The 27,638-nt window shown below is 49.1% G+C and overlaps 2 protein-coding genes across 4 annotated transcripts in view; one reads left to right on the top strand and one right to left on the bottom strand.

Moving 5' to 3' along the window:
- LOC138356090 (uncharacterized) overlaps positions 1-27,638 on the bottom strand; it is a 252,268-nt gene that overhangs the window by 186,820 nt on the left and 37,810 nt on the right. The window lies entirely within an intron of this gene.
- Positions 1-27,638, top strand: part of LOC123775373 (nicotinic acetylcholine receptor alpha4) — a 147,212-nt gene that overhangs the window by 87,058 nt on the left and 32,516 nt on the right. Inside the window, exons 8-11 of the mRNA XM_069311764.1 lie at positions 6,157-6,303; positions 17,038-17,073; positions 23,841-24,005; positions 27,253-27,469. Of these exons, the coding sequence (XP_069167865.1) occupies positions 6,157-6,303; positions 17,038-17,073; positions 23,841-24,005; positions 27,253-27,469 (565 nt within the window). The remainder of the gene's footprint in view (positions 1-6,156; positions 6,304-17,037; positions 17,074-23,840; positions 24,006-27,252; positions 27,470-27,638) is intronic.

The following is a 27,638-nucleotide window of genomic DNA, read 5'->3' as shown; positions in this document are numbered from 1 at the left end:
CTGCAGCATCACCAGGGACCCAAGAGCCGGACTGTAGCATCACCAGGGACCCAAGAGCCGGACTGCAGCATCACCAGGGACCCAAGAGCCGGACTGCAGCATCACCAGGGACCCAAGAGCCGGACTGCAGCATCACCAGGGACCCAAGAGCCGGACTGCAGCATCACCAGGGACCCAAGAGCCGGACTGCAGCATCACCAGGGACCCAAGAGCCGGACTGCAGCATCACCAGGGACCCAAGAGCCGGACTGCAGCATCACCAGGGACCCAAGAGCCGGACTGCAGCATCACCAGGGACCCAAGAGCCGGACTGCAGCATCACCAGGGACCCAAGAGCCGGACTGCAGCATCACCAGGGACCCAAGAGCCGGACTGCAGCATCACCAGGGACCCAAGAGCCGGACTGCAGCATCACCAGGGACCCAAGAGCCGGACTGCAGCATCACCAGGGACCCAAGAGCCGGACTGCAGCATCACCAGGGACCCAAGAGCCGGACATACACCAGCAGTGTCCCCAACACATGAGGGGTGTAGCGGGGGTGAGGGGAGGGAGACAGGAGCACCAACAGAGGACCCAGGGACACAAGGGACCTCGGGGCAGCAATACGCCTGCTGCCATCATTAGTTTACCGTGAGAGTGAACTAGTAAACTAGAGAGTGTAGACTGTACGCAGCCTTAATTACTGGCAAGTTACGTCGCAAGTCTCCAGAACCCATTCTCTACTTGACTGAATGTTTGGGGAGGTGATGCAGAGCTGAAGCTCAACTCCCGGCTAGGTGAGTACACCCACACAGTTCTCTCCTCCCTGCCTATCCTCGGAGGCTGCCACTTTGGAAGGGGAAAAGTGTGTTGCATTACCGTGATGGGCGTTACTTCCGGGTTACAGGCTGTCATGGGGGAGGGTGTGGCTGTGTAATGGCCCCATAAAATACCATTATCCTCCTTAAGGCCGTCCTCCTTCTTTATAAAGTACCGTACAACACTCCAACACAACCCCTTTGTGGCCCTGCTGGGGACCGCCTCCACCAGCACCCCGGCCTCTCCTGCCTCTCCTCTAACCTCACCACCACCATCACCTCCAGCACCACCACCACCTCCAGCACCACCACCACCACCACCACCACCAGCACCAGGCCTCACCCTTCCCGCCTTACTGGTGACGTCGTCAACGATGTCTGGTGCTGATGCCCTTCTCTCCTCCTCCTTAGTGACGTCATCACACACACCTTTTTCCATTGTGTGTTGTTTACCGTGCTAGTAACGTCGCTAGTTACGCTTGATGTTGCTTGATTGTTTCCGCCTGTTTAGTGACGTCATAACCGACACTGTTGGATACCTGATTTGGCCTTACTGGTGACGTCACAAGCGACACGTGTTGCTGATTGGTTGTTCCGTTTACGATGGCCACACCTCTCTTGTTAAGCTACTAGTAACCCCACACACACGTGGAGTGACAGTGACGACCTTCGTGGAGTGACAGTGACGACCTTCGTGGAGTGACAGTGACGACCTTCGTGGAGTGACAGTGACGACCTTCGTGGAGTGACAGTGACGACCTTCGTGGAGTGACAGTGACGACCTTCGTGGAGTGACAGTGACGACCTTCGTGGAGTGACAGTGACGACCTTCGCGGAGTGACAGTGACGACCTTCGTGGAGTGACAGTGACGACCTTCGTGGAGTGACAGTGACGACCTTCGTGGAGTGACAGTGACAACCTTCGTGGAGTGACAGTGACGACCTTCGCGGAGTGACAGTGACGACCTTCGCGGAGTGACAGTGACGACCTTCGTGGAGTGACAGTGACGACCTTCGTGGAGTGACAGTGACGACCTTCGTGGAGTGACAGTGACGACCTTCGTGGAGTGACAGTGACGACCTTCGCGGAGTGACAGTGACGACCTTCGTGGAGTGACAGTGACGACCTTCGCGGAGTGACAGTGACGACCTTCGTGGAGTGACAGTGACGACCTTCGCGGAGTGACAGTGACGACCTTCGTGGAGTGACAGTGACGACCTTCGTGGAGTGACAGTGACGACCTTCGTGGAGTGACAGTGACGACCTTCGTGGAGTGACAGTGACGACCTTCGTGGAGTGACAGTGACAACCTTCGTGGAGTGACAGTGACGACCTTCGTGGAGTGACAGTGACAACCTTCGTGGAGTGACAGTGACGACCTTCGTGGAGTGACAGTGACAACCTTCGTGGAGTGACAGTGACGACCTTCGTGGAGTGACAGTGACGACCTTCGTGGAGTGACAGTGACGACCTTCGTGGAGTGACAGTGACGACCTTCGTGGAGTGACAGTGACAACCTTCGTGGAGTGACAGTGACGACCTTCGTGGAGTGACAGTGACAACCTTCGTGGAGTGACAGTGACGACCTTCGTGGAGTGACAGTGACGACCTTCGTGGAGTGACAGTGACGACCTTCGTGGAGTGACAGTGACAACCTTCGTGGAGTGACAGTGACGACCTTCGTGGAGTGACAGTGACGACCTTCGTGGAGTGACAGTGACGATCTTCGTGGAGTGACAGTGACGACCTTCGCGGAGTGACAGTGACGACCTTCGTGGAGTGACAGTGACGACCTTCGTGGAGTGACAGTGACGACCTTCGTGGAGTGACAGTGACGACCTTCGTGGAGTGACAGTGACGACCTTCGTGGAGTGACAGTGACGACCTTCGTGGAGTGACAGTGACGACCTTCGTGGAGTGACAGTGACGACCTTGTCATCCACACAACCAAAATTTCCAGAGTACAGAAGTTTGGAGCAACATTAGTGGCAGAGTTAAGAGAGCCAAGCTTACAACAGAGGTTAGCGGAACTGGACTTGTTAACCCTAGAGGAGAGAAGAAACACAGCGGACATGACTGCAACATAGAAGATACTGAGGGAGGATTGACCAGGTGGACAACTATATCCTCTTTAAGTTTATAGAAGGTGGACGAGGAGACACAGGTGGAAGTTGGAAACGCAGATGAGTAGAAGAAATGTAAGGAAATGCTCGTACCATCAACAAGTGGAATGTAATGCAAGTAATAGTTATGGAAACCACCTCCGTCCACAACTTTAAGGTCAGATACGAAAAAAGAATTTGAACTTCAGGATAATTAAATTATAACGTAACAGGTAGAAGAATGGTAGTGGGCGAGGCATCACTTGTCATTCCTCCGTAGACAGATGGCCGAGTTCGTCGGTGTGTCCTGCACCCTTATCAAGCCACAACTTTATATGGGTCCAAGATGGACCGAAACGTTCTCCCTTTCCTTAGGTATAGTCAACCTACCCTTTGTTTTGAAGGAAAAGAAAGAGGTTATTGAACTGTACAAGTGCGTGGTGCGCCCCATCTGGGCCACTGTATCCCAGCACGGAGACCTCACCTTCAAAAGGACACATCTGCTTTAGAGAAAGTTTAACACAGAGCTACAAATATCATCCCAGAACTAAGTCGACTCTAATACCAGGAACGGTTGAGGGCCACACGACTAACAGCACCACAAACCAGGCATGACAGGACTGGTCTCATCGAGACCTTTAAAATACTGAACAAGCTGGAGGATATTAATCCAGACCACTTCTTTAACAGGTGAGATGTAACACAAGCAAGGAGCGACGGCTTCAAGCTGTAGAGACCACAGTGTAGGACAGCAGACACGAGAGGCTTCTGTACCCATATAATGTCTGTTAACTCTTACCCTGTGAGAATGTCTGCTTCTCTGTCCTCCCAAGACTGGAGGCCAGCGCTTGAGCAGAGAAGGTGGAGTGGGAAGATGTAATAGAGGGGAGACAGCCGGGTACCCACTTCACTAGGGCTATAAACCCAAGGAACCGCCTACCCGTCTGATCCGTAAATGTCAACCCATTACTTCAGTTCATAATCCACTTGGAAATAAATCCTCAGGAATAATAGGACACTTTTGACAAGCCGCTGGCTTCCTGCCCCCGTTGAGGTCACTAGAGAGACAGTGGCCCCCTCAGGTAAATTCAGGTAATTGTCATATGGGTAGGTTGAGACACTTGTTTCAGGTGATAATTTAGAGGTGACCATTTGTCCTGCTTAACTGTATGGCCTGGTCTTCACTACACCCTTCCCTTCCCACCACAATACTCACTCACACACACAGACACAGACAGACAGACAGACACAGACAGAGGAACACAAAGGAAGGCTCATTAAAATCATCTCATTAAGGCCAGATTCCTACCATAATTAATTATTTTTACGGTGTATCTTCCCTTTGTAATTCTTAACGAGTTACGTCATCAGCATAGCTGTAAGGCGGTGTCAGTCAGCCAACTATTCTGTCAGTCAGTTAGTCAGTTGGTCAGTTGGTCAGTTAGTCAGCATGTCAGTCAAGAAGTTAACGTCAGTTAATGAGTTCCTCTATCAGCCAGCCAGCCAGCCATTCATTCATTCATTGCTGAATGTTGCGCTCCCTCAGCTCCGGAACGAGTCTCGTTGCATATCTTTGGACCTTTCCTAATTTCTCTGTCTATTTTCAGGCAGGGAGTTCCGTGCTGGGGAAGTATATCCAAGAGTGGGTCTCACCCTTGCTGTATATAGGGACCGGAAAGCTCCTCTACCCAAGTTTGTGAAGGATACACGGATGTTGGCCAGTATGCCATATGCAGCTGTTGTTATTCTCCTCTGGCTGCTCGCTCGCCATGTTACCATTTATATGTACTTGCATTGCCGCTATGTGGGAGTTGCTCTCGCGTCTCCTGGGGGAGATGGACAGCTTCCTGTCTCTTGTCTCACTCCCTCCTCTTGCTGGTATACTGTCCACTCTCCTTCCTTAATTCCTTTTCTCTCCTCTGCCCTTTCTGTGTTCTTTGCTTGTATTTCATCCTTGCTCATGTCATTTTTCGAGGACCCTTTTAAATCCACTCTTTGTTCTGATATCTCGTTTTCGGTTCATCAAGATTCTTGGAGCTGCTTCATTCATAAATATCATTTTCAGTGGTCTAGTTTGTCTGTGTTCTCGTGATATAGTATATGGCCCCAGCCTGAACATTCCGAACAAATCTCTTTCAGCCTCTCAAAGACGTATCCCTCACCGGAGCTCCATGACTTATTCTCTCTACAGTTACATACGGTCTGCCTTGGTTTCTGCCGCTATCTTTGGCGTTCCCTGAATGATTATCGATCTCTTCCCTTGTATAATTCTCCTAGTCTGCTCTTTCATCTTTCAATTTGCTATTTGGAGAACAGCATCCATTATCTTTTTTCCCCACTACATTGTTGCTATTGACTACTTCCTGCCATTTACAGGGTTCAGGTTTTCGGGTTTAGCCTCAATGGCTGCTTGCCTCTCCTGGCACAGTACATCATTTGTCTCCTTTGGGTTTTGTTCATCATCTGCCATTTTCTTATTTTTTATTCCCATTTTGCATCTAGCTCCTATATTTTGTTCTCCCAAGTTGCTCTCATTTTCTCCATTTCCTCTTGCCAAACGTTTTTAGCATACACGTCCTGTTTCATAAGTCTCTCCTGGCACTGTTTGTTTCCTCAGTTGTCGCCTCTCTGATTAAGAAATTCCGTAGATGTTCTCCAATTTCGGACATTTGCTTTCAAATGCCTCACGTAAATCCTCAATCTGTGTCTTGCAGTCATCCTTCAAGAACATTATCGCCTGATTCCAGCTTCGGCGAGACTCACTCTGCCTCTTTATTCCCTCCGTCATGTCTTCCCTCTACTTTTTGAATAACAATTCTCGCTTTATCTCGCAAGATATCTATCTTTATATCTATCTTTGTCTCGCCTGAGGCTTCCTTCCCTCTTTCCTTCCCATCATACTGTGTCTCTCCCTGATATTCTTTCTCTCCCATACCATGGTTTAATGCTAATTTATATATATATATACTATGTAGGTACAGTACATATAGCACATATAGCGATAAAGTTGAGTTGGAGAGTTATGTACACGGGGGAGACGGAGGCAGAGTTGGGGGAGTGGAGTGGGATACAGAAGTGGTTGGGGAGGGTGGGGAAGGGGTAGAAAGTTGTGGTGGGAAAGGATTGGAAAATAGTGTGCTATGAGGGAGGCCTGTTACCCAGGTGTACAGTATAGGTTGAGAGTGAGGTGTGTGACGGAGCTTGTGTAACGATACTTGTGTAACGATGCTTTTGTGACGGGGGCTTGTGTTTCAGTATATGTGTGACGGTGCTGGTGCTGAACGTTCACTTCCGGTCACCCCAGACGCACAAGATGGCGCCGTGGGTGCGGCGTGTGTTCATTCACATCCTGCCTCGTCTCCTCATCATGAAGCGCCCTCAGTACCAGCTCAACAAGCACAGGTGAGTGTCATCACCACCTCTACCAGTCACTCCCACCACCACCAGTCACTCCCACCACCACCAGTCACTCCCACCACCACCAGTCACTCCCACCACCTCCAGTCACTCACTTCACCACCAGTCATTCATTCCATCACCATCATCAGTCACTCCACCACAACCAGTCATACTCTCCACCACCACCACCAGTCATACACTCCACCACCACCACCACCAGTCATTCACTTCACCACCACCACCACCACCACCACCAGTCATACACACCACCACCACCAGTCATTCACTTCACCACCACCACCACCACCACCACCACCAGTCATTCACTTCACCACCACCACCACCACCACCACCACCACCACCAGTCATACACTCCACCACCACCAGTCATTCACTTCACCACCACCACCACCACCACCACCAGTCATTCACTTCACCACCACCACCACCACCACCAGTCATTCACTTCACCACCACCACCACCAGTCATACACTCCACCACCACCACCACCAGTCATACACTTCACCACCACCACCACCACCAGTCACTCTTTACTCGTACGTCTGGCACACCAGTTCCCATGCCAATTTATAAACTAAAACCATGTATTTAGCCAAGCTAAGGTGTGTAATACTCTGAGGTTGGCACATTACTGTTTGAGAAAGCTAATAACATTGTTGATCAAACTATGATAGATGTAAATAGTAGTAGTAGGAAGTATTAATAGATGTGACTAAGTGCGAATGGTGCCGTTGTGGTGGTAGCGGGCTGACGCACTCCTGCGTCACCAGTTGACGCACTCCCGCCCCACCAGTTGACGCACTCCCACCCCACCAGTTGACGCACTCCCACCCCACCAGTTGACGCACTCCCACCCCACCAGTTGACGCACTCCCACCCCACCAGTTGACGCACTCCCACCCCACCAGTTGACGCACTCCCTCGTCACCAGTTGACGCACTTTGACAGTCGAGGGCGGGTGTGTCGGGGCGTGTCTGCTACACCAGTATTGATACACGCATCACGCCCCGCTCAAAACCCTCCCTCCGACCTCCAATGAACACAGCAAGAAGTGAAAACTTGGAGCCGTTGGGAGGATGGGAAACAGACAGGCAATTTATTCCCAAACTTTCCAACATACGCGCGCTTATTTCCGCGGGCCGCCAGACAACAGCTGCCGCGTAAACCTCGCCGGGACCTAATTAATTTTGAGTTCCAATGGACCGCGACAAAAATGTATTTGATGTACGTCCGGGAGACAAGAGACTCCAGCAAACTATGAAAAAGTTGACAAAATGTTTTGAGGTACAGAAGTTACCGCCTGAGGCCAACTGCCGCCAACTGGCAGGGAATGTCCAGGTTACATGGGAGGACACGGTGCTATGGCCTGGCCTAGCTACGCCCATGGCAGGTGGTGTGGCCTGGCCTAGCTACACCACCCATGGCAGGTGGTGTGGCCTGGCCTAGCTACACCCATGGCAGGTGGTGTGGCCTGGCCTAGCTACACCACCCATGGCAGGTGGTGTGGCCTGGCCTAGCTACACCCATGGCAGGTGGTGTGGCCTGGCCTAGCTACACCACCCATGGCAGGTGGTGTGGCCTGGCCTAGCTACACCCATGGCAGGTGCTGTGGCCTGGCCTAGCTACACCCATGGCAGGTGCTGTGGCCTGGCCTAGCTACACCCATGGCAGGTGGTGTGGCCTGGCCTAGCTACACCACCCATGGCAGGTGGTGTGGCCTGGCCTAGCTACACCCATGGCAGGTGGTGTGGCTTGGCCTAGCTACACCCATGGTAGGTGGTGTGGCCTGGCCTAGCTACACCCATGGCAGGTGGTGTGGCCTGGCCTAGCTACACCCATGGCAGGTGGTGTGGCTTGGCCTAGCTACACCCATGGTAGGTGGTGTGGCCTGGCCTAGCTACACCCATGGCAGGTGGTGTGGCCTGGCCTAGCTACACCCATGGCAGGTAGTGTGGCCTGGCCTAGCTACACCACCCATGGCAGGTGGTGTAGCCTGGCCTAGCTACACCCATAGCAGGTGGTGTGGCTTGGCCTAGCTACACCCATGGTAGGTGGTGTGGCCTGGCCTAGCTACACCCATGGCAGGTGGTGTGGCCTGGCCTAGCTACACCCATGGCAGGTAGTGTGGCCTGGCCTAGCTACACCCATGGCAGGTGGTGTGGCCTGGCCTAGCTACACCCATGGCAGGTAGTGACACCCTGGAGGGCGCAGGTAGGGCAGGCGTGGTGACGCGGGCGCCACCAGCTCAACCACCACAACTCCCTCTATGGTCGCTGTCCAGCCCGTCCTCGCATACGAAGATCCAAGCTCGTTAATCCAGCCGTCAAGCCCCCTGTTTATGAATGAAAAGCGGTTTACACACGACTTACAAACTGATGACGTCCGAACACTTCCGGAATAAGTGCTTCGTTCACGTCCTCTGTTCGAACAGAGGACGAACACCTAACGAACGCCATATTCAGATATATGAACTCCTAACCTACTCCTAACTATACATATAATTTATATATAATAATATTAATTTATGTACATGAGAACAAACCAATGTTTGATACACAGTATGATAAAATTGATGAACGCGTCTGGGGAGGACGGCCGCCGCTTTAACCAGCCTAGTAGGTACTCAGGACTTAGTAAGCTTGTTGTGGGGTTGCATCCTGGGGGAGGGGGGGACTCGATATAAGCCTAGCGTATATGAATACACTCTGGCTGCCTGTCCCCCGACACAATTAATTGTTAATTATCATTCCAAAGGAATGGATGATGGTAGTGTAGTTACGTGTCGTTAGGTTTATCGAGATCTCCTCCTAGGTCAACGACTGACCTCCCTCAGGACACAACCCACAACAGTTGACTAGCTCCCAGGTACCTGTGCACTCCTGGGGGGAGGTTACTTACCAGTACCCTCACCTCTCTGGTAATTACTTAATAAATGGACTTGAGACAATAGTTCTGCAATCAAAGTTCAGTTGTATCAACCTGGAGAACTCCAGGCATCTTGTAACTGGTCACCTGATTGATCATCAACCAGTCACCTGATTGATCATCAACCAGTCACCTGATTGATCATCAACCAGTCACCTGATTGATCATCAACCAGTCACCTGATTGATCATCAACCAGTCACCTGATTGATCATCAACCAGTCACCTGATTGATCATCAACCAGTCACCTGATTGATCATCAACCAGTCACCTGATTGATCATCAACCAGTCACCTGATTGATAATCAACCAGTCACCTGATTGATCATCAACCAGTCACCTGATTGATCATCAACCAGTCACCTGATTGATCATCAACCAGTCACCTGATTGATCATCAACCAGTCACCTGATTGATCATCAACCAGTCACCTGATTGATCATCAACCAGTCACCTGATTGATCATCAACCAGTCACCTGATTGATCATCAACCAGTCACCTGATTGATCATCAACCAGTCACCTGATTGATCATCAACCAGTCACCTGATTGATCATCAACCAGTCACCTGATTGATCATCAACCAGTCACCTGATTGATCATCAACCAGTCACCTGAGTGATCATCAACCAGTCACCTGAGTGATCATCAACCAGTCACCTGAGTGATCATCAACCAGTCACCTGAGAGATCATCAACCAGTCATCTGATTGATCATCAACCAGTCACCTGATTGATCATCAACCAGTCACCTGATTGATCATCAACCAGTCACCTGATTGATCATCAACCAGTCACCTGATTGATCATCAACCAGTCACCTGATTGATCATCAACCAGTCACCTGATTGATCATCAACCAGTCACCTGATTGATCGTCAACCAGTCATCTGAGTGATCATCAACCAGTCACCTGATTGATCATCAACCAGTCATCTGATTGATCATCAACCAGTCATCTGATTGATCATCAACCAGTCACCTGATTGATCATCAACGTCGTTACGTAAATTATATGAAATTCCTTTACTTAAAGAGGATTTAAATCTATAGTGTAAAATTACTCATTCATAGAGTAATCATTGCGTGGTTGAATTAACCTTCAAAATTCCCAACCTCATTAGTTTATCAAATGTTAAATATATATATATATATATATATATATATATATATATATATATATATATATATATATATATATATATATATATATTAGTATATTTTGGTAGCAGTCTTTCCTGTAGACATATATTATTAAATATGACCGAAAAAGTAAGATTAATAATTCTAACACGAATTTTCTCAATCTTTCGTACATTTCTTTTCACTGTTGGAGGTAAATCAAAAATCAATTCTCCAAAATTCATTTTTATTTCTAGTCTGACGCGACACGAGCGCGTTTCGTAAAACTTATTACATTTTCAAAGACTTTAGTTCACAAATACACAACTGAATAGAACTTACGCATCTCCGATTTTATATCTACATTTGAGTGAGGTGGAAGGGGTGATGTGGCATTAACACAAGACAGAACAAGATGTGGCATTAATAGGGTATTAATTTCATCAACACAAGACAGAACAAGAGTATTAATAGGGTATTAATTTCATCAACACAAGACAGAACACGAAACAATGGATATTGAATAGAAGTGTTTGTAGAAAGCCTATTGGTCCATATTTCTTGATGCTTCTATATTGGAGCGGAGTCTTGAGGTGGGTAGAATATAGTTGTGCAATAATTGGCTGTTGATTGCTGGTGTTGACTTCTTGATGTGTAGTGCCTCGCAAACGTCAAGCCGCCTGCTATCGCTGTATCTATCGATGATTTCTGTGTTGTTTACTAGGATTTCTCTGGCGATGGTTTGGTTATGGGAAGAGATTATATGTTCCTTAATGGAGCCCTGTTGCAACAGGGCTCCATTAAGGAACATATAATCTCTTCCCATAACCAAACCATCGCCAGAGAAATCCTAGTAAACAACACAGAAATCATCGATAGATACAGCGATAGCAGGCGGCTTGACGTTTGCGAGGCACTACACATCAAGAAGTCAACACCAGCAATCAACAGCCAATTATTGCACAACTATATTCTACCCACCTCAAGACTCCGCTCCAATATAGAAGCATCAAGAAATATGGACCAATAGGCTTTCTACAAACACTTCTATTCAATATCCATTGTTTCGTGTTCTGTCTTGTGTTGATGAAATATATATATTATATATATATATATGTATATGTATATATATATATATATATATATATATATATATATATATATATATATATATATATATATATATATATATATATATATATATATATATATATATATATATATATTCTGATATGTTGTTCAAATATCGGGGGGAGTTTTAAGTAAATGTTTTGGTTCGTGAGGATCCGGATTTAGCAGCGTAGATGAGAGCGTGGAGCCCCTGGTCCTCCACAACAATGTAAACAGTGGTCATGTTCCATCACTTTATTTGGCGTGTTACAAGCTTTATTTATATTTAAAGCCTGGCGGGAAAATATAGAAGCTCTACAGCTTTCCCCGTTTTCTTTTATATTAAAAAGTGGGAAAAAGTTCACAATAAATGTTTTCCACGAAATGTTTAGTTTAGAACTGGGATGTATGTTTTTAATGCTATCACATGCAGCAGCCCATCTTTTTCCTAGTCCACAAATACCAAATACTCACTGTACCAATGTACCGATGTACCCAGTACCTAGCGTGCAAATACCCAATGTCCCCAATAACCGCCGTACCCAATATCTGCCATGTCTAATACCCAGAGTGCCCAATACCTGACGTACCCAATACTCGTCATGCCCAATACACGACGTATCTAACACCTGCCGTGCCCAATGCCTTGTGTACCCAATATCTGCCGTCGACCCACGATTAGTTGTGGCCTTACAGTATTACTGTATATACTAATGTATTGGTGAATTCAGTACACAAGTTCCCGTGTAATGAAATTGTGTATTGGTACACCTGGCCGTACACTGTGTGTCAACACAGCACCTGGCCGTACACTGTGTGTCAACAAAGCACCTGGCCGTACACTGTGTGTCAACACAGCACCTGGCCGTACACTGTGTGTCAACACAGCACCTGGCCGTACACACAGAGTGTTGATGTATATACATAAGCTATAATACATGAAGCACAATTGGCAAGTCAAGAGAGGCAGGAGAGTGTGTATGGTGGTGGAGTGTGAGAAGAACGCCCAGAGTGTAATGCTAGTGTGAGTGTAGCGGGCCCGCGCACACACCCCAGGGGTGTTGTGGCCTGCTCCCTCCCACACCTACACTCTCATTACGGGTGTAGTATAATACTAAGCGTGACGGAGCTTCCAGTTTGAACACATGGGTGTCAGCAGCAACACGTGAGCAAGTACATTCCTCTCATCACGTGCCCATTGATTTCCTGCTTCCCCAGCAGGCCTGGGGCGTGGGGGTGGGGGGGGGGGGTGGACCACGGACTCATCCCCTCTCCCTGGCATGACTGTCAAGTCACTAACACTGTCACTGTTAACAGTCACTAGCACTGTCACTGTTAACAGTCACTAACACTGTCACTGTTAACAGTCACTAGCACTATGAACCAAGACAATGTTAAAATCAACAGTATAAGGCACGGAGACGGGGCAGTATTGACCAGAGAGCACTAAAGATTGCTGTGTGTGGTCATCTGTTAAAGCTGTGAACTGTGGTTAGAGCCAGTCGCTAGCCTTGGACCAGTCCTTTAATTAATGCGTCAATTTATAGGTTCACAATGTTTAAAACTGCTTCCTGGATTCTATAATGTTTTCCTATGTGCGGTATCAAAGGCACTCTCTTATTTCTTTGTAGGTACCATGAGCACATTAACATGTGAACTGTGATACATGTCTGTGTCTTCTGTATTATTGGGTACAGTCGGCTTGACCTTGACGATTGGTAGTAGGTGACTGGTTGGGGGTCACAACAGGTGTGTGTGGGTCACAACAGGTGGGTGTGGGTCACAACAGGTGTGTGTGGGTCACTACAGGTGTGTGTGGGTCACAACAGGTGTGTGTGGGTCACAACAGGTGGGTGTGGGTCACAACAGGTGGGTGTGGGTCACAACAGGTGGGTGGGGATCACAACAGGTGGGTGTGGGTCACTACAGGTGGGTGTGGATCACAACAGGTGGGTGTGGGTCACAACAGGTGGGTGTGGGTCACAACAGGTGTGTATGGGTCACAACAGGTGTGTGTGGGTCACAACAGGTGGGTGTGGGTCACAACAGGTGGGTGTGGGTCACTACAGGTGGGTGTGGGTCACAACAGGTGGGTGTGGGTCACAACAGGTGGGTGTGGGTCACACCACGTGGGTGTGGGTCACACCACGTGGGTGTGGGTCACTACAGGTGGGTGTGGGTCACTACAGGTGGGTGTGGGTCACTACAGGTGGGTGTGGGTCACAACAGGTGGGTGTGGGTCACTACAGGTGGGTGTGGGTCACAACAGGTGGGTGTGGGTCACAGCACGTGGGTGTGGGTCACACCACGTGGGTGTGGGTCACAACAGGTGGGTGTGGGTCACAACAGGTGGGTGTGGGTCACACCACGTGGGTGTGGGTCACAACAGGTGGGTGTGGGTCACACCACGTGGGTGTAGGTCACAACAGGTGGGTGGGGGGTCACTACAGGTGGGTGTGGGTCACAACAGGTGGGTGTGGGTCACAACAGGTGTGTGTGGGTCACAACAGGTGTGTGTGGGTCACAACAGGTGGGTGTGGGTCACAACAGGAGGGTGGGGCCCACAACAGATGGGGGGGTCGTTCTCCTGTATCGTATACATCAGAGTTTTACAATAAAAAACAGTTATATTTCAATTACAAATCTGTAAAAGAAATGTGGGAAATACTAGTGAGTGAGAGCCTTGTGGCCGTATGCTCAGTAACGGTAAAGGTCAATACAACCTCCACACGCATGATGTATCAGAATGTAAACAAAAAATTGGCTTTCAGATATTGTATTTAAATTGGCAATCCGGAGATGGCAGCTTGTGTTGTTAGGTCAATGTTGAGTGGGGGAGCGGCGGCCATCACTGCTGCTCCACCTGTGGTAAAGCTCTACCCCGCTTCTCTATATATGCTCAGTGTTTACCTTAGTCCTGGCTGGTCAGTAAGCTGTTGTGGTGGCCATGTAACCCTCCACAGATTGTTGGACCTGAAGCCTAACTAAACACAACTCACAATAACTAATTCTTCCCATTCTTTCTCGTCCCACAAGTGATTTCAAAAGGTATGAGGCCATTCTTGTTCACTTGTCACAACATGTTGGAAGTGTGGCCCCTGAGGTAGTGTTATTAAGGTGGTAAACTGTTCACTGGTGTTGGTGTACCAGGTATCCCTCGAGGGGTACCAGTGGCCGCCTTACCTACACCTCTCTATACTAGCCTTCACTAACCAGACCGGGATTAATACCGCCTCAGGGGCCTCGCTCTCCTTTATCTAAAAATATATTTTAACTTTTAAGAAATATTTCTTTGAGTTGCATATAATTATCATTTATTATTATTTGTTAGTTAACATAACACAAACTAATTTAGGATTAAAGAGGATTGTGTGTGTGTGTACTCACCTAATTGTGCTTGTGGGGGTTGAGCTCTGGCTCTTTGGTCCCGCCTCTTAACTGTCAATAAACAGGTGTACAGATTCCTGAGCCTATTGGGCTCTATCATATCTACATTTGAAACTGTGTATGGAGTCAGCCTCCACCACATCACTTCCTAATGCATTCCATTTGTCAACCACTCTGACACTAAAAAAGTTCTTTCTAATATCTCTGTGGCTCATTTCGGCACTCAGTTTCCACCTGTGTCCCCTAGTGCGTGTGCCCCTTGTGTTAAATAACTTGTCTTTATCTATCCTGTCGATCCCTTGAAGTGTGTGTATGTTCGTGTATGTGGGCTTCAGGAGACAGGTTTGGTATGATATCAACTCCTAGATCTTTCTCTCTGTCCGTTTCGTGAAGGACTTCATCTCCTATTCTGTATCCTGTGTCTGGCCTCCTGTTTCCGCAGCCTAGTTTCATGACCTTTCATTTACTTTGGTTGAACTTTGATAACCATATGTTGGACCATTCCTTCAGCTTGTCTAGGTCATCTTGAAGCCTCATACTATCTTCCTCTGTCTTATTCCTCCTCATCATTTTTGCATCATCAGCAAACAATGAGAGGAACGATTCTACACCCCTCTGGGAGATCATTTACATATATCAGAAACAGAATAGGTCCAAGGACTAACCCCTGTGGGACTCCACTAGTGACGCCTCGCCACTCCGAGACCTCACTCTTCACAGTGACTCGCTGTCTTCTGTTGCTTAGGTACTCCCTTATCCTGTGGAATACCTTCCCTTTCACTCCTGCCTGCATCTCCAGCTTGTGCACTAGTCTCTTACATGTTACTGTGGCAAAGGCTTTCTGGCAATCCAGAGAGAGAGAGAGAGAGTGTGTGTGTGTGTGTGTGTGTGTGTGTGTGTGTGTGTGTGTGTGTGTGTGTGTGTGTGTGTGTGTGTGTGTGTGTGTGTGTGTGTGTCCAGCGTCACTTAGGGTGTAACACACAATGGCCGCTCATGCTGGGCTGGGTGACGGAGGTCACTATTGCCAGAGGGAGTGGTCACGTTATGAATTCTTAATATATTAAAATCATAGCTTTTTTACCAATACTAAATGTATACTTTTGATTAATTTCTGTTATAATTATAGTTTAAATAATAATTTATTTTTAAATAAATAGCCTCACTCCCTTGAACTTACCCCTTAAGCTAAGTAATTTAGAGTTAAGACTTGTGTATCAGTGTTAAAGGAATCTATATTAGTGGTGTTGGGGTGAGGGAAGGTGGCGGCTCCTGGCGGCGACGTCTGCAACCTGGCTCACAGGTCTTCATATCTTCTCTCCTTTATCCTCTGCCTTATCACACTCAAGATCAATTTATAGTGAGTTATGACAGAAGTGATGCAGCAGTAAGTTAATGTAAACAATAATATTACAAAGTGTGAAGCAAAGTATTATGCATTCTTGCCGGCGCCTCGCGGCAACGACAATAATTACGATTAAATTCGAGTCTTCTGGCTTAACCAATCACCTGTCAGCAAAGGCCGGCCTGGCCTAGTCAATCAGGTATAAAAAGGCATACCTGCCTTAACCAATCAGGTCTCGGCACGAGCTTGGTTTATTCCACCAATCAGGACTCTGTATTGGCTGGTGGCGGTTCCAGAGGCAACCATCAGAGGTTCAATAGTAAATAAACATTAAAAAATAATATTATTTTAAACTGCAGAATTGACCCAGTTTTATCAATATTTCTGGCCAAACTGTGGGTGATGCCGGAGCCCCGGAGCTAAGACCCACACGATGTGAACATTGATGACGTAAGGAGCGATCACCTTCACCTTCCCTTAACTCTACATTTTATATATTATTAATCAATTTGTAAATTCAAATAAATACATTTTATAAAGCAAGTTTTGCCAAAATATTTTCCTCGAGTAAATAATATATTTCAAAGATAAAAATAATATTAAAGTAGCTTATAAATTATATGTTAATTGTTTTTTGTGGCATGTATTTGTCTATTAGATGTGTATAGTTCTTCCTACACTCTCCTACACTCTCCTGCACTCTTCTCCACCACCACCAGCCCCACCACCACCCCCCCCCACCCACCACCACCCCCACCCCCACCACCACCACAGCTAACAATAAGAGACAGAGCAGTATAATAATGTTGGACACATTCCCTCTCTAGATTGTGGAGGTGCAACAGCAACAAGCCGGTCAACAGGTAAAGTGCCCGTGTCCCTCTCTCTCTGCCACACCACACACACCTGTATGCTCTAGTTCACCTTCCTTACTGCCAGGCTCCTCCAGCCACCGGACGCTGGCTAGCCCGCTCCTAAGGTCACCTTACAACTTTCTCACGGCCACCTTGGCTATCTCATCCTTAAGCACCTTCCCAGAGGCAGGTCACAAGCCGTTGTTGACTGTCTCAAGGATGAGGAGCGCGGACAGTCCACCACTGGTTGCTTGGTAGCTGCTTACTGCTTCTTAGTGGCCTGCATGGTGAGGTGGGGGAGGTGTACCTACACCCCTGTGGGGGAGTGTGAGGGTGTAGCTGTGGGGGAGTGTGAGGGTGTAGCTGTGGGGGAGTGTGAGGGTGTAGGTGTGGGGGGAGTGTGAGAGTGTGGGGGAGTGTGAGGGTGTAGGTGTGGGGGGAGTGTGAGAGTGTGGGGGAGTGTGAGGGTGTAGGTGTGGGGGAGTGTGAGGGTGTAGCTGTGGGGGAGTGTGAGGGTGTAGGTGTGGGGGGAGTGTGAGAGTGTGGGGGAGTGTGAGGGTGTAGGTGTGGGGGGAGTGTGAGGGTGTAGGTGTGGGGGAGTGTGAGGGTGTAGGTGTGGGGGAGTGTGAGAGTGTAGGTGTGGGGGAGTGTGAGGGTGTAGGTGTGGAGGAGTGTGAGAGTGTAGGTGTGGGGGAGTGTGAGGGTGTAGGTGTGGGGGGAGTGTGCGGGTGTAGGTGTGGGGGGGGGGGAGTGGACCTGCCAGGTATAATGTGGTGGTTGAGAGCAAGTGTAGTTCCCCAGGACGACCTCAGCACAGTACACAGTAAGTGACCATTCACATGTTCAACTGTCATAACCTCTGCCTCGCTGCTGCCAATATATTACTTCCATAAACCACACTTTAGAAAATTATGACACGACAACGTTTTGGTCCAGGACGGAGCGAAACGTCGACTTCTCATCCTTTTCTGATGTGTTCTTTGGCCATCATATCTTGAGGTGACACATTGTCTGTATATTACTTGCTCTCCTAGTGAAGTAGACATTACTCCCCGCTCTTGCCAGCCATTGCCTGTCTGTAGTTAACGTCCATGTAGTTATGGTTAATATGCCTTGCCTTTGGTACTTTATTCTCTTTACTAAACATGCCTCCATTTTGAGTCCTGTCACCGGAAACGTCGGGGGTGTTGTGGCTGTGTAAGAACGGACCTCTTGATTACCAGTGTGTGTACCTTCACAACCATGGTACCTTGTACCGTGTACCTTCACAACCATGGTACCTTGTACCGTGTACCTTCACAACCATGGTACCTTGTACCGCTGTACCTTCACAACCATGGTACCTTGTACCGTGTACCTTCACAACCATGGTACCTTGTACCGTGTACCTTCACAACCATGGTACCTTGTACCGTGTACCTTCACAACCATGGTACCTTGTACCGTGTACCTTCACAACCAAAGATGTTCTTTTTGTGTTCTCTTGTATAAACAAAATTGTTGTAATTGTTGTTATTATGAGTCTGGATAGTGTTACTTTATTTGTTAATAATATAGAGCAAGTCTCGCCTCCCTCTCCCTGGTAGAATGATAATTGTGCACTTGAGCGGCATTTACCATGTTTCCTTGACGAGACTAAAGCCGTGATGTGGGGCAGATAACGGGGGTGGCAGCCCTGCTCATGGTCAGTGTGGGGGGCAGATAACGAGGGTGGCAGCCCTGCTCATGGTCAGTGTGGGGGGCAGATAACGGGGGTGGCAGCCCTGCTCATGGTCAGTGTGGGGGGCAGATAACGGGGGTGGCAGCCCTGCTCATGGTCAGTGTGGGGGGCAGATAACGGGGGTGGCAGCCCTGCTCATGGTCAGTGTGGGGGCAGATAACGAGGGTGGCAGCCCTGCTCATGGTCAGTGTGGGGTGCAGATAACGGGGGTGGCAGCCCTGCTCATGGTCAGTGTGGGGGGTAGATAACGGGGGTGGCAGCCCTGCTCATGGTCAGTGTGGGGGGCAGATAACGGGGGTGGCAGCCCTGCTCATGGTCAGTGTGGGGGGCAGATAACGGGGGTGGCAGCCCTGCTCATGGTCAGTGTGGGGGGCAGATAACGGGGGTGGCAGCCCTGCTCATGGTCAGTGTGGGGGGCAGATAACGAGGGTGGCAGCCCTGCTCATGGTCAGTGTGGGGGGCAGATAACGGGGGTGGCAGCCCTGCTCATGGTCAGTGTGGGGAGCAGATAACGGGGGTGGCAGCCCTGCTCATGGTCAGTGTGGGGGGCAGATAACGGGGGTGGCAGCCCTGCTCATGGTCAGTGTGGGGGGCAGATAACGGGGGTGGCAGCCCTGCTCATGGTCAGTGTGGGGGGCAGATAACGGGGGTGGCAGCCCTGCTCATGGTCAGTGTGGGGGGCAGATAACGGGGGTGGCAGCCCTGCTCATGGTCAGTGTGGGGGCAGATAACGAGGGTGGCAGCCCTGCTCATGGTCAGTGTGGGGTGCAGATAACGGGGGTGGCAGCCCTGCTCATGGTCAGTGTGGGGGGTAGATAACGGGGGTGGCAGCCCTGCTCATGGTCAGTGTGGGGGGCAGATAACGGGGGTGGCAGCCCTGCTCATGGTCAGTGTGGGGGGCAGATAACGGGGGTGGCAGCCCTGCTCATGGTCAGTGTGGGGGGCAGATAACGGGGGTGGCAGCCCTGCTCATGGTCAGTGTGGGGGGCAGATAACGAGGGTGGCAGCCCTGCTCATGGTCAGTGTGGGGGGCAGATAACGGGGGTGGCAGCCCTGCTCATGGTCAGTGTGGGGAGCAGATAACGGGGGTGGCAGCCCTGCTCATGGTCAGTGTGGGGGGCAGATAACGGGGGTGGCAGCCCTGCTCATGGTCAGTGTGGGGGGCAGATAACGGGGGTGGCAGCCCTGCTCATGGTCAGTGTGGGGGGCAGATAACGGGGGTGGCAGCCCTGCTCATGGTCGGTGTGGGGGGCAGATAACGGGGGTGGCAGCCCTGCTCATGGTCAGTGTGGGGGCAGATAACGGGGGTGGCAGCCCTGCTCATGGTCAGTGTGGGGGGCAGATAACGGGGGTGGCAGCCCTGCTCATGGTCAGTGTGGGGGGCAGATAACGGGGGTGGCAGCCCTGCTCATGGTCAGTGTGGGGGCAGATAACGGGGGTGGCAGCCCTGCTCATGGTCAGTGTGGGGGGCAGATAACGAGGGTGGCAGCCCTGCTCATGGTCAGTGTGGGGGCAGATAACGGGGGTGGCAGCCCTGCTCATGGTCAGTGTGGGGGCAGATAACGGGGGGTGGCAGCCCTGCTCATGGTCAGTGTGGGGCAAATAACGGGGGTGGCAGCCCTGCTCATGGTCAGTGTGGGGGGCAGATAACGAGGGTGGCAGCCCTGCTCATGGTCAGTGTGGGGGCAGATAACGAGGGTGGCAGCCCTGCTCATGGTCAGTGTGGGGGGCAGATAACGGGGGTGGCAGCCCTGCTCATGGTCAGTGTGGGGGCAGATAACGAGGGTGGCAGCCCTGCTCATGGTCAGTGTGGGGGCAGATAACGAGGGTGGCAGCCCTGCTCATGGTCAGTGTGGGGGGCAGATAACGAGGGTGGCAGCCCTGCTCATGGTCAGTGTGGGGGCAGATAACGAGGGTGGCAGCCCTGCTCATGGTCAGTGTGGGGGCAGATAACGGGGGTGGCAGCCCTGCTCATGGTCAGTGTGGGGGCAGATAACGGGGGTGGCAGCCCTGCTCATGGTCAGTGTGGGGGCAGATAACGAGGGTGGCAGCCCTGCTCATGGTCAGTGTGGGGGCAGATAACGGGGGTGGCAGCCCTGCTCATGGTCAGTGTGGGGGGCAGATAACGAGGGTGGCAGCCCTGCTCATGGTCAGTGTGGGGGCAGATAACGAGGGTGGCAGCCCTGCTCATGGTCAGTGTGGGGGCAGATAACGGGGGTGGCAGCCCTGCTCATGGTCAGTGTGGGGGCAGATAACGAGGGTGGCAGCCCTGCTCATGGTCAGTGTGGGGGCAGATAACGGGGGTGGCAGCCCTGCTCATGGTCGGTGTGGGGGCAGATAACGGGGGTGGCAGCCCTGCTCATGGTCAGTGTGGGGGCAGATAACGAGGGTGGCAGCCCTGCTCATGGTCAGTGTGGGGGCAGATAACGGGGGTGGCAGCCCTGCTCATGGTCAGTGTGGGGGCAGATAACGGGGGTGGCAGCCCTGCTCATGGTCAGTGTGGGGGCAGATAACGAGGGTGGCAGCCCTGCTCATGGTCAGTGTGGGGGCAGATAACGAGGGTGGCAGCCCTGCTCATGCTACTTGGAGAAGAGGGGGGGATGGCAGCGGGGAGCAACATGCTCCTGGCTGCCATTGACTAAGGGATGCGGGTGTTCGCATCTTGGCCACAATATTCCACTTAATCACCAAAATATATAATAACATAACGTAATGCACCTTCTTGTATGTAAATAAGTATTCCATTTCCTCAACCTCTGCCTCACTTACCTGATCAATAGGTCTAACTTTTCTCTGCAACTATTTTTGTTCTTGTTAGGTTAGGGATGTTCTCGTGAAAATTTTGTCTACTGTGTCCGTAAGTTTAAAGAAATTTTCCCGCCATGACGGTCTTTTGATGCTATTTTCCCGGTAAAATCACCGATTGTCTTAATCTTCGATTTCCTTGCTGCTGTAAGCTCCTTGTAAATGGCCTGGCGATTTAACCTAGGTTGGTCAGTGTCATCCTGGCGCCTGGTGGTGCTTGGTAGCGGGTCCTCTGGTTCCCGCCGCCCTCTGCTTGTGCTGTCTCTTGTACGGGTTTATGAGTCTACTGCGCCTCACTCACACTCTCCCCTCTCCTCTCATTACTCATCTGGACGACTCTTGGCCCTTCACTCATTACTCATCTGGACGACTCTTGGCCCTTCTCTCATTACTCATCTGGACGACTCTTGACCCTTCTCTCATTACTCATCTGGACGACTCTTGGCCCTTCTCTCATTACTCATCTGGACGACTCTGGCAAGATCACTTTCATTACATGTAATAGAGAGAGAAAACGTGATCATAAAGGAAACTGCAGGAGGCTCGTTGGTCCATATGAGACAGCTCCTATATTTCCACTCGCACACAGTCATATAGTTATGTCTAACCTACACTTGAAACAATTCAGCGATTAACCTAACCATTATGGTACCGGTTTCGTAATTGTTTGTGGCCAAGGTTCTGTCTATTCTTGTAGTTCAACTTCCTTATTTAAAATTCCCCGTGGTGTAGTGGTAAGACACTCTCCTGGCGTTTCGCCAGCGCTTTGTACTGGGTTCGTATCCTGGCCGGGGAGGATTTACTGGGCGCAAATCCTTAGCTGTAGCCTCTGTTTACCCAACGTATAATGGGTACTTGTTTGTTAAACGATTTGGAGGGTTCGTATTCCTGGGAACATAGGATTAAGGACTTGCCTGGAACGCTGTACAAGAATGTAAAATATATTGTATATTTAAAAAAATAAAAAAATGCATGTGCATTAGTATACCTGAGCTTTATACGGTCGTCTATACCAGGCGACTGTGTCTATGGTGTTCATGACGCCATACCTCCAGCCCCTGTTTGAAATAAATGAACGTCTGGTCGATGTGTGTGTGTGCTCCATTATTTGTGCTTGCAGGGCCTAAGAGGCCTGCAAGCCCTAAGAGGCCTGCAAGCCCTAAGAGGCCTGCAAGCCCTAAGAGGCACGCTTAGGGGCCTGCGCTGCCTCTTTTAATATCCACGGTGATACGTTGTCTAGACCAACTAATTTAGTTGTTAGTTGTCACATTACCACCTCCTGCTCTCACTTCTATATCTGATATTCTCCCATGTAGGGTCACCTCCTCTTCTAACAATGGCAGCTCTTTAGGCTCGGTTGTGGACACTATGGGAACTGGCGTTCAGTACCTCACAGAATTCCTTATCGCTTTCTGTGTATGCTCCTCCCGTTTTCTGTTGTGTTGTCACTTGGTCTTTAACACTTTCTTTCTTGTATGACTATGTAGTAATTTTGATTATTATTTTACATTGATAGCAATACCATTCTCGTAATTCCGGTATTCTCCTTATATTTATGTATTCATATCTAGTTCTGTTGCATCTGTTCCTGTTTTACTCTGTTCTTTGACCTCTGTATTTCCTTCACTCCCTGCTTTTTTGTTTTTTTGCTTCTTGACACTGTTAACCCATGGGCTATAATAGTTTCTCATACAGTTTTCTCTTCGTGTTGGTATGAACACTTCAGCCTCCTTGCATCTACATTTGACTTGCTTCATTATTTCCTGTACTATTTTTCCCTCTCTCTCTTCCTCCCAGATACTCTCTAAATTTGCTCCCCACATTTCTTCCCCCACCATAGTAATTCCTCGATTCCCAATCGATCTCTACGTGAATTAGGTCCCTCAAGACTAGTAGTTTTCTGCTTATTCTATGAGACTGTGTTGCTGCTCTCTATACAGTTGATCTATACATGCCTTGTTGTTGTTGTTATTGTCATATTCCTGTTTGGGCCTTCTGCTGTTTGATGGGGCATTGTAGATTACCAGGATCACAATACTCTTCCCATCTGATGTCAGAATCCCAATGATGGAGCCTGTGTATCCGTTTGTACTTCGATCTTCGCGCACGTGTGTGTGTGTGTGTGTGTGTGTGTGTGTGTGTGTGTGTGTGTGTGTGTGTGTGTGTGTGTGTGTGTGTGTGTGTGTGTGTGTGTGTGTAGGTGTGTATCTCTGTGGTCTCTCAGCTCTCATACAGTCGGGCTCTCCCACAGTGTGTTCACTGAGCCCAACCGAGTGATGATCAGAACGTGCAATGGCCACGAGATGCAGGAGTCCTTCTACAGATCGCAGTTCGACGACATTATGTACAAACACAACGAAACGCCGCTCCCATACGACACCCCGCTACCTAGAGGCCCCAGGAACGACTTCTCCCCGTAAGTAACACCTCCCCTGTGACACCTGTCAGTAGGACTTTCACAACGACCCCGTAAGTAGCACCTTTCCCCCTGCAACACCCCTACTACCTTGAAGCACCAAGAGCGACCTCTCCTTGTAAGTAGCATCTACTCAAGGACCCATTGTGTTCCCACTATATGTTAATGGCCTACCAGGAGAGATAGTCTTGGGCCAATATTTGTGGAGGTGCAAAGTGAATAATAAAAATACGAGCTGAAGACACCTGCAAGAGTCCACAGTCAAGCTGCCGGGGTGGTTCAGTAAATGTCTGCTAGATTTCAACCCAAGCAAGTGCAAGGTATTGAGGATGGAATCTAGAAAAAACTCGGCTATCCAGCAAAAAAATCTTTGGAGTAAATATGAGAGCCAAACTGTCATGTAGGCCAACATACACCTGACAACACCAGCAGCACATGTAAGGACAGACAAACGTCGAGACCGTCTACAGGATCTTGATCAAAGTAATGCAATTATCAGGAGAATGCGCTAAGCCTTCACGACTATACAGCACAAAGCTAAAGGCCGCTCTACAACACTTGTGTAAGACTAATACTTGAGTGTGCTGCACCAGCATGGATCCCCAACTTAACCAAGTACAAAGAAACTTGAGAATGTTGAGAAGCTCGCCACCTGTCTCGCCCTCAGAGTTGTCTTTAACAAAGAAAGTCTACAGGATCGGGATCTCTGGACACTTGGAAAGTGCAAGGCAATATGAGACTAAGTCAAGACCTACAAAATACCCCAGTATAGAAAGGGAAAGTGGACAAGGACAGACTTGAAATCAAGTGTCTTGGGGACGTAGATGGAAACTGAACACCCTGATGAGATGTCAATAAGAACCTCGCACTGTGAGCCACTGAATAAGTGGAGTGAGTCGAGCAGACATGGTTGAGGCTACCTCCTCAATACATAAATTCAAAAGAAGATTTAATAAATTAAATTCACAACAATTGACCAAAATCTAAAAAAAGGAGCTGAAGCCATATTCCGTTAAAGTCAGGTTGGTGAGTGGACCTTGATGAATGGACCTTAGTGAGTACTTTCCTCCCTAGAAGCTCCAAGAACGACTTCTCCCCGTGGACAGGCCGTCGTCCCCTGCGACACCGTGTCAAAAGGTAGGAGCCACACCAGACGGAGAGACAAGTGAGCAAGTGTCATTATTGAAGACAGTATAAACACATCCCCCGGACTGATACAAGTCTGCAGGTGTTTTGTCTAATCCACTAAATAAATATTTGCAACTGCCATACAAATATTCAAAAGGGAAAGTGGATGCCCTAAATTACACACGTTATGTAACTAACCTGCATAACGAGTAAAGTATTGGAGGATATTGTCAGGAATTAGTAAGAAAACTGGAACATATGGAGAGGACAGTCTTGGACCATCAACATCGGGTTTGGTGGGAACAAATCATTGCCGACGAGCCTAATATTTATGTGACGGTTACCAAGAGAGGTTAGGTCGTGTCTTCCTACACTGCCGAAACGCCTTTAATATCACGTTGGCATTAGTATATTTAATATATCTTGGTATTAATATAGTTAATACCAAGAGGCCGTTGGAACACTGTTGTTTGTATACGGACCCTTGGGAGCACTGTCCTTTGTATGGAGACCCTTTGAGGGCTGTGTTGTTTGCATTCAGAACCTTGGAACACCGTGTTGTTTGTATGCAGTACTTGGACTGGACGGTAGAGCGAAAGTCTCGCTTCGTACAGGTCGGTGTTCAATCCCCCGACCGTCCAAGTGGTTGGACACCATTCCTTCCATCCCCCCCGTCCCATCCCAAATCCTTATCCTGACCCCTTCTCAGTGCTATATAGTCGTAATGGCTTGGCACTTTCCCCTGATAGTTCCCTTCCTCTCCCTTGTATGGAGTATCTTGGAGCAAGTTTTGTTATAATTCCTGTGATCGGAGGCAGGAAGAATGCACTCAGAGATATTTAAGTTCCCCTAAGCCAACTAGGGCGGGACAGAAATGGTTGAGCACGTGTCCTACCACCTAATGCCACCGTTCACCTAGCAGGAAATGGTCCCCGGGAATTAGTCAGCTGTTGAGGAGGGTTCCATTCTGGGAAGGGGTCAGTAGTTCGACATTGGGGGATGACCTCAGTACCAGGCTAACGTGTCCCGACAAAACGAATTATTGAAACTACTGACCTTTCCCCAGGATGCAACTCTCAACGACTGTTAAACTCCCGAGTACCTATTTTAGTGTCAGGTGTTAGGTAACTGGGTCAGGTGTTTCTATCCTGCCAGAGGACTGAGCCCAGGTGTGCTGGCCTGAGCGGTCTGAGCTGGCCTCGGACCACAGTGCTACAGTACCCTGGGAGCCAGACCTCACATCCTCCAACACCAACTGAGAGAGAAGCTTTCTGCTGCCCTGAAACCTCTGCAACCTCTTCCCGTATGTAGTTCCTTCCCTGTGAAGCCATACTACACGTAGTTCTCAGGAACAACTTCTACCCTGTAAGTAGCACGTCCCCCAAGTCACTCTGCTACCTAGAGGCTTTTGGAATGACATTTTACCTAAGTAGCACCTATGATACCTGCAGCCCCCCGGGAATGACCTGTAAGTGGCACTTACCTTGAGACAGCGTGTTACGTAGTCCACGGAAGCAACGTCCTCTCGTAAGTAGCAACGTCACTAAGATTTTTTTACATTTGATTTTATTGGCATTGTTATTATTATCGATACACACAGTACTGCTATAGTTATTAATGTTTATTATTATTACAAGTACGTAATGTTACTTGTGTTTGGAGAAAGTGCAAGTGGTTCAAGGGCAACAACTAGTCACTCCCTGATGCTCAGCTTCCTCTTAATATTAGTCTCCAGTACACACTCCTGAAATAAAAGTACTGACAGTAACTGGTGGAGAGCACCAATATGTAGTGATGGACCGCCACAAAGTATACTTTTGTATTATTGAATTTGGACAACCCTAATTTTGTATTATTATTATTATCAGCAGCATATAGGACCTGACCTCTGCTAGCAATCCTAGGCCCAGTACACGCTATCAGTGGCCTAATACAGTACATGTATGTGCTAGTCTAAGTCTAGGAATGTTTAAGTTTGCACTCTATGAAGTTAATAGTATAAACAGTGGTTTACAGCTGACCATCACTACATACAGTATTGGTACTTTGCACCAAATACTTTATTATAAGTACAATCATTCCAGGAGGATGGGTTGTAATATTGGCACTGTATTAGCAGGATGACTGACGGGCCATTCTCAACGACTTGTCGCATACATGGTGCGACAAACATCCTCGAGGATTCGTCGTACACCTTGGAGAACTCTGACAAGAGCCCCACCTTGCGACCGGGGTTCCAGCACACCCTGCCACACTGCTCCCCCGAGGTACACCGGACCTGCTGGTGTGTCAACTTTATTGCTGAACACACCAGACTGAAGGAGGACTCCACCAAGGTCAGCCTTCCATCTAGTTTACCTGACCTTCCCAGAAACCATATATGTGTACTTACAGATCCACCTCCCCCCACCCCTCCCACTACACACACTTAAGTAATTACACTTACATACTGCGTCTCACACTACTACCACCACCCACTTTTACATTTCCAGTCACAAAGCCACC

Source organism: Procambarus clarkii, chromosome 70 (genome assembly GCF_040958095.1).
Source record: "Procambarus clarkii isolate CNS0578487 chromosome 70, FALCON_Pclarkii_2.0, whole genome shotgun sequence".
Classification (NCBI taxonomy): Eukaryota; Metazoa; Arthropoda; class Malacostraca; order Decapoda; family Cambaridae; genus Procambarus; species Procambarus clarkii.
The sequence above is the reverse complement of the archived record's forward strand: the minus strand, read 5'-3'. Positions and strand labels throughout refer to the sequence as shown.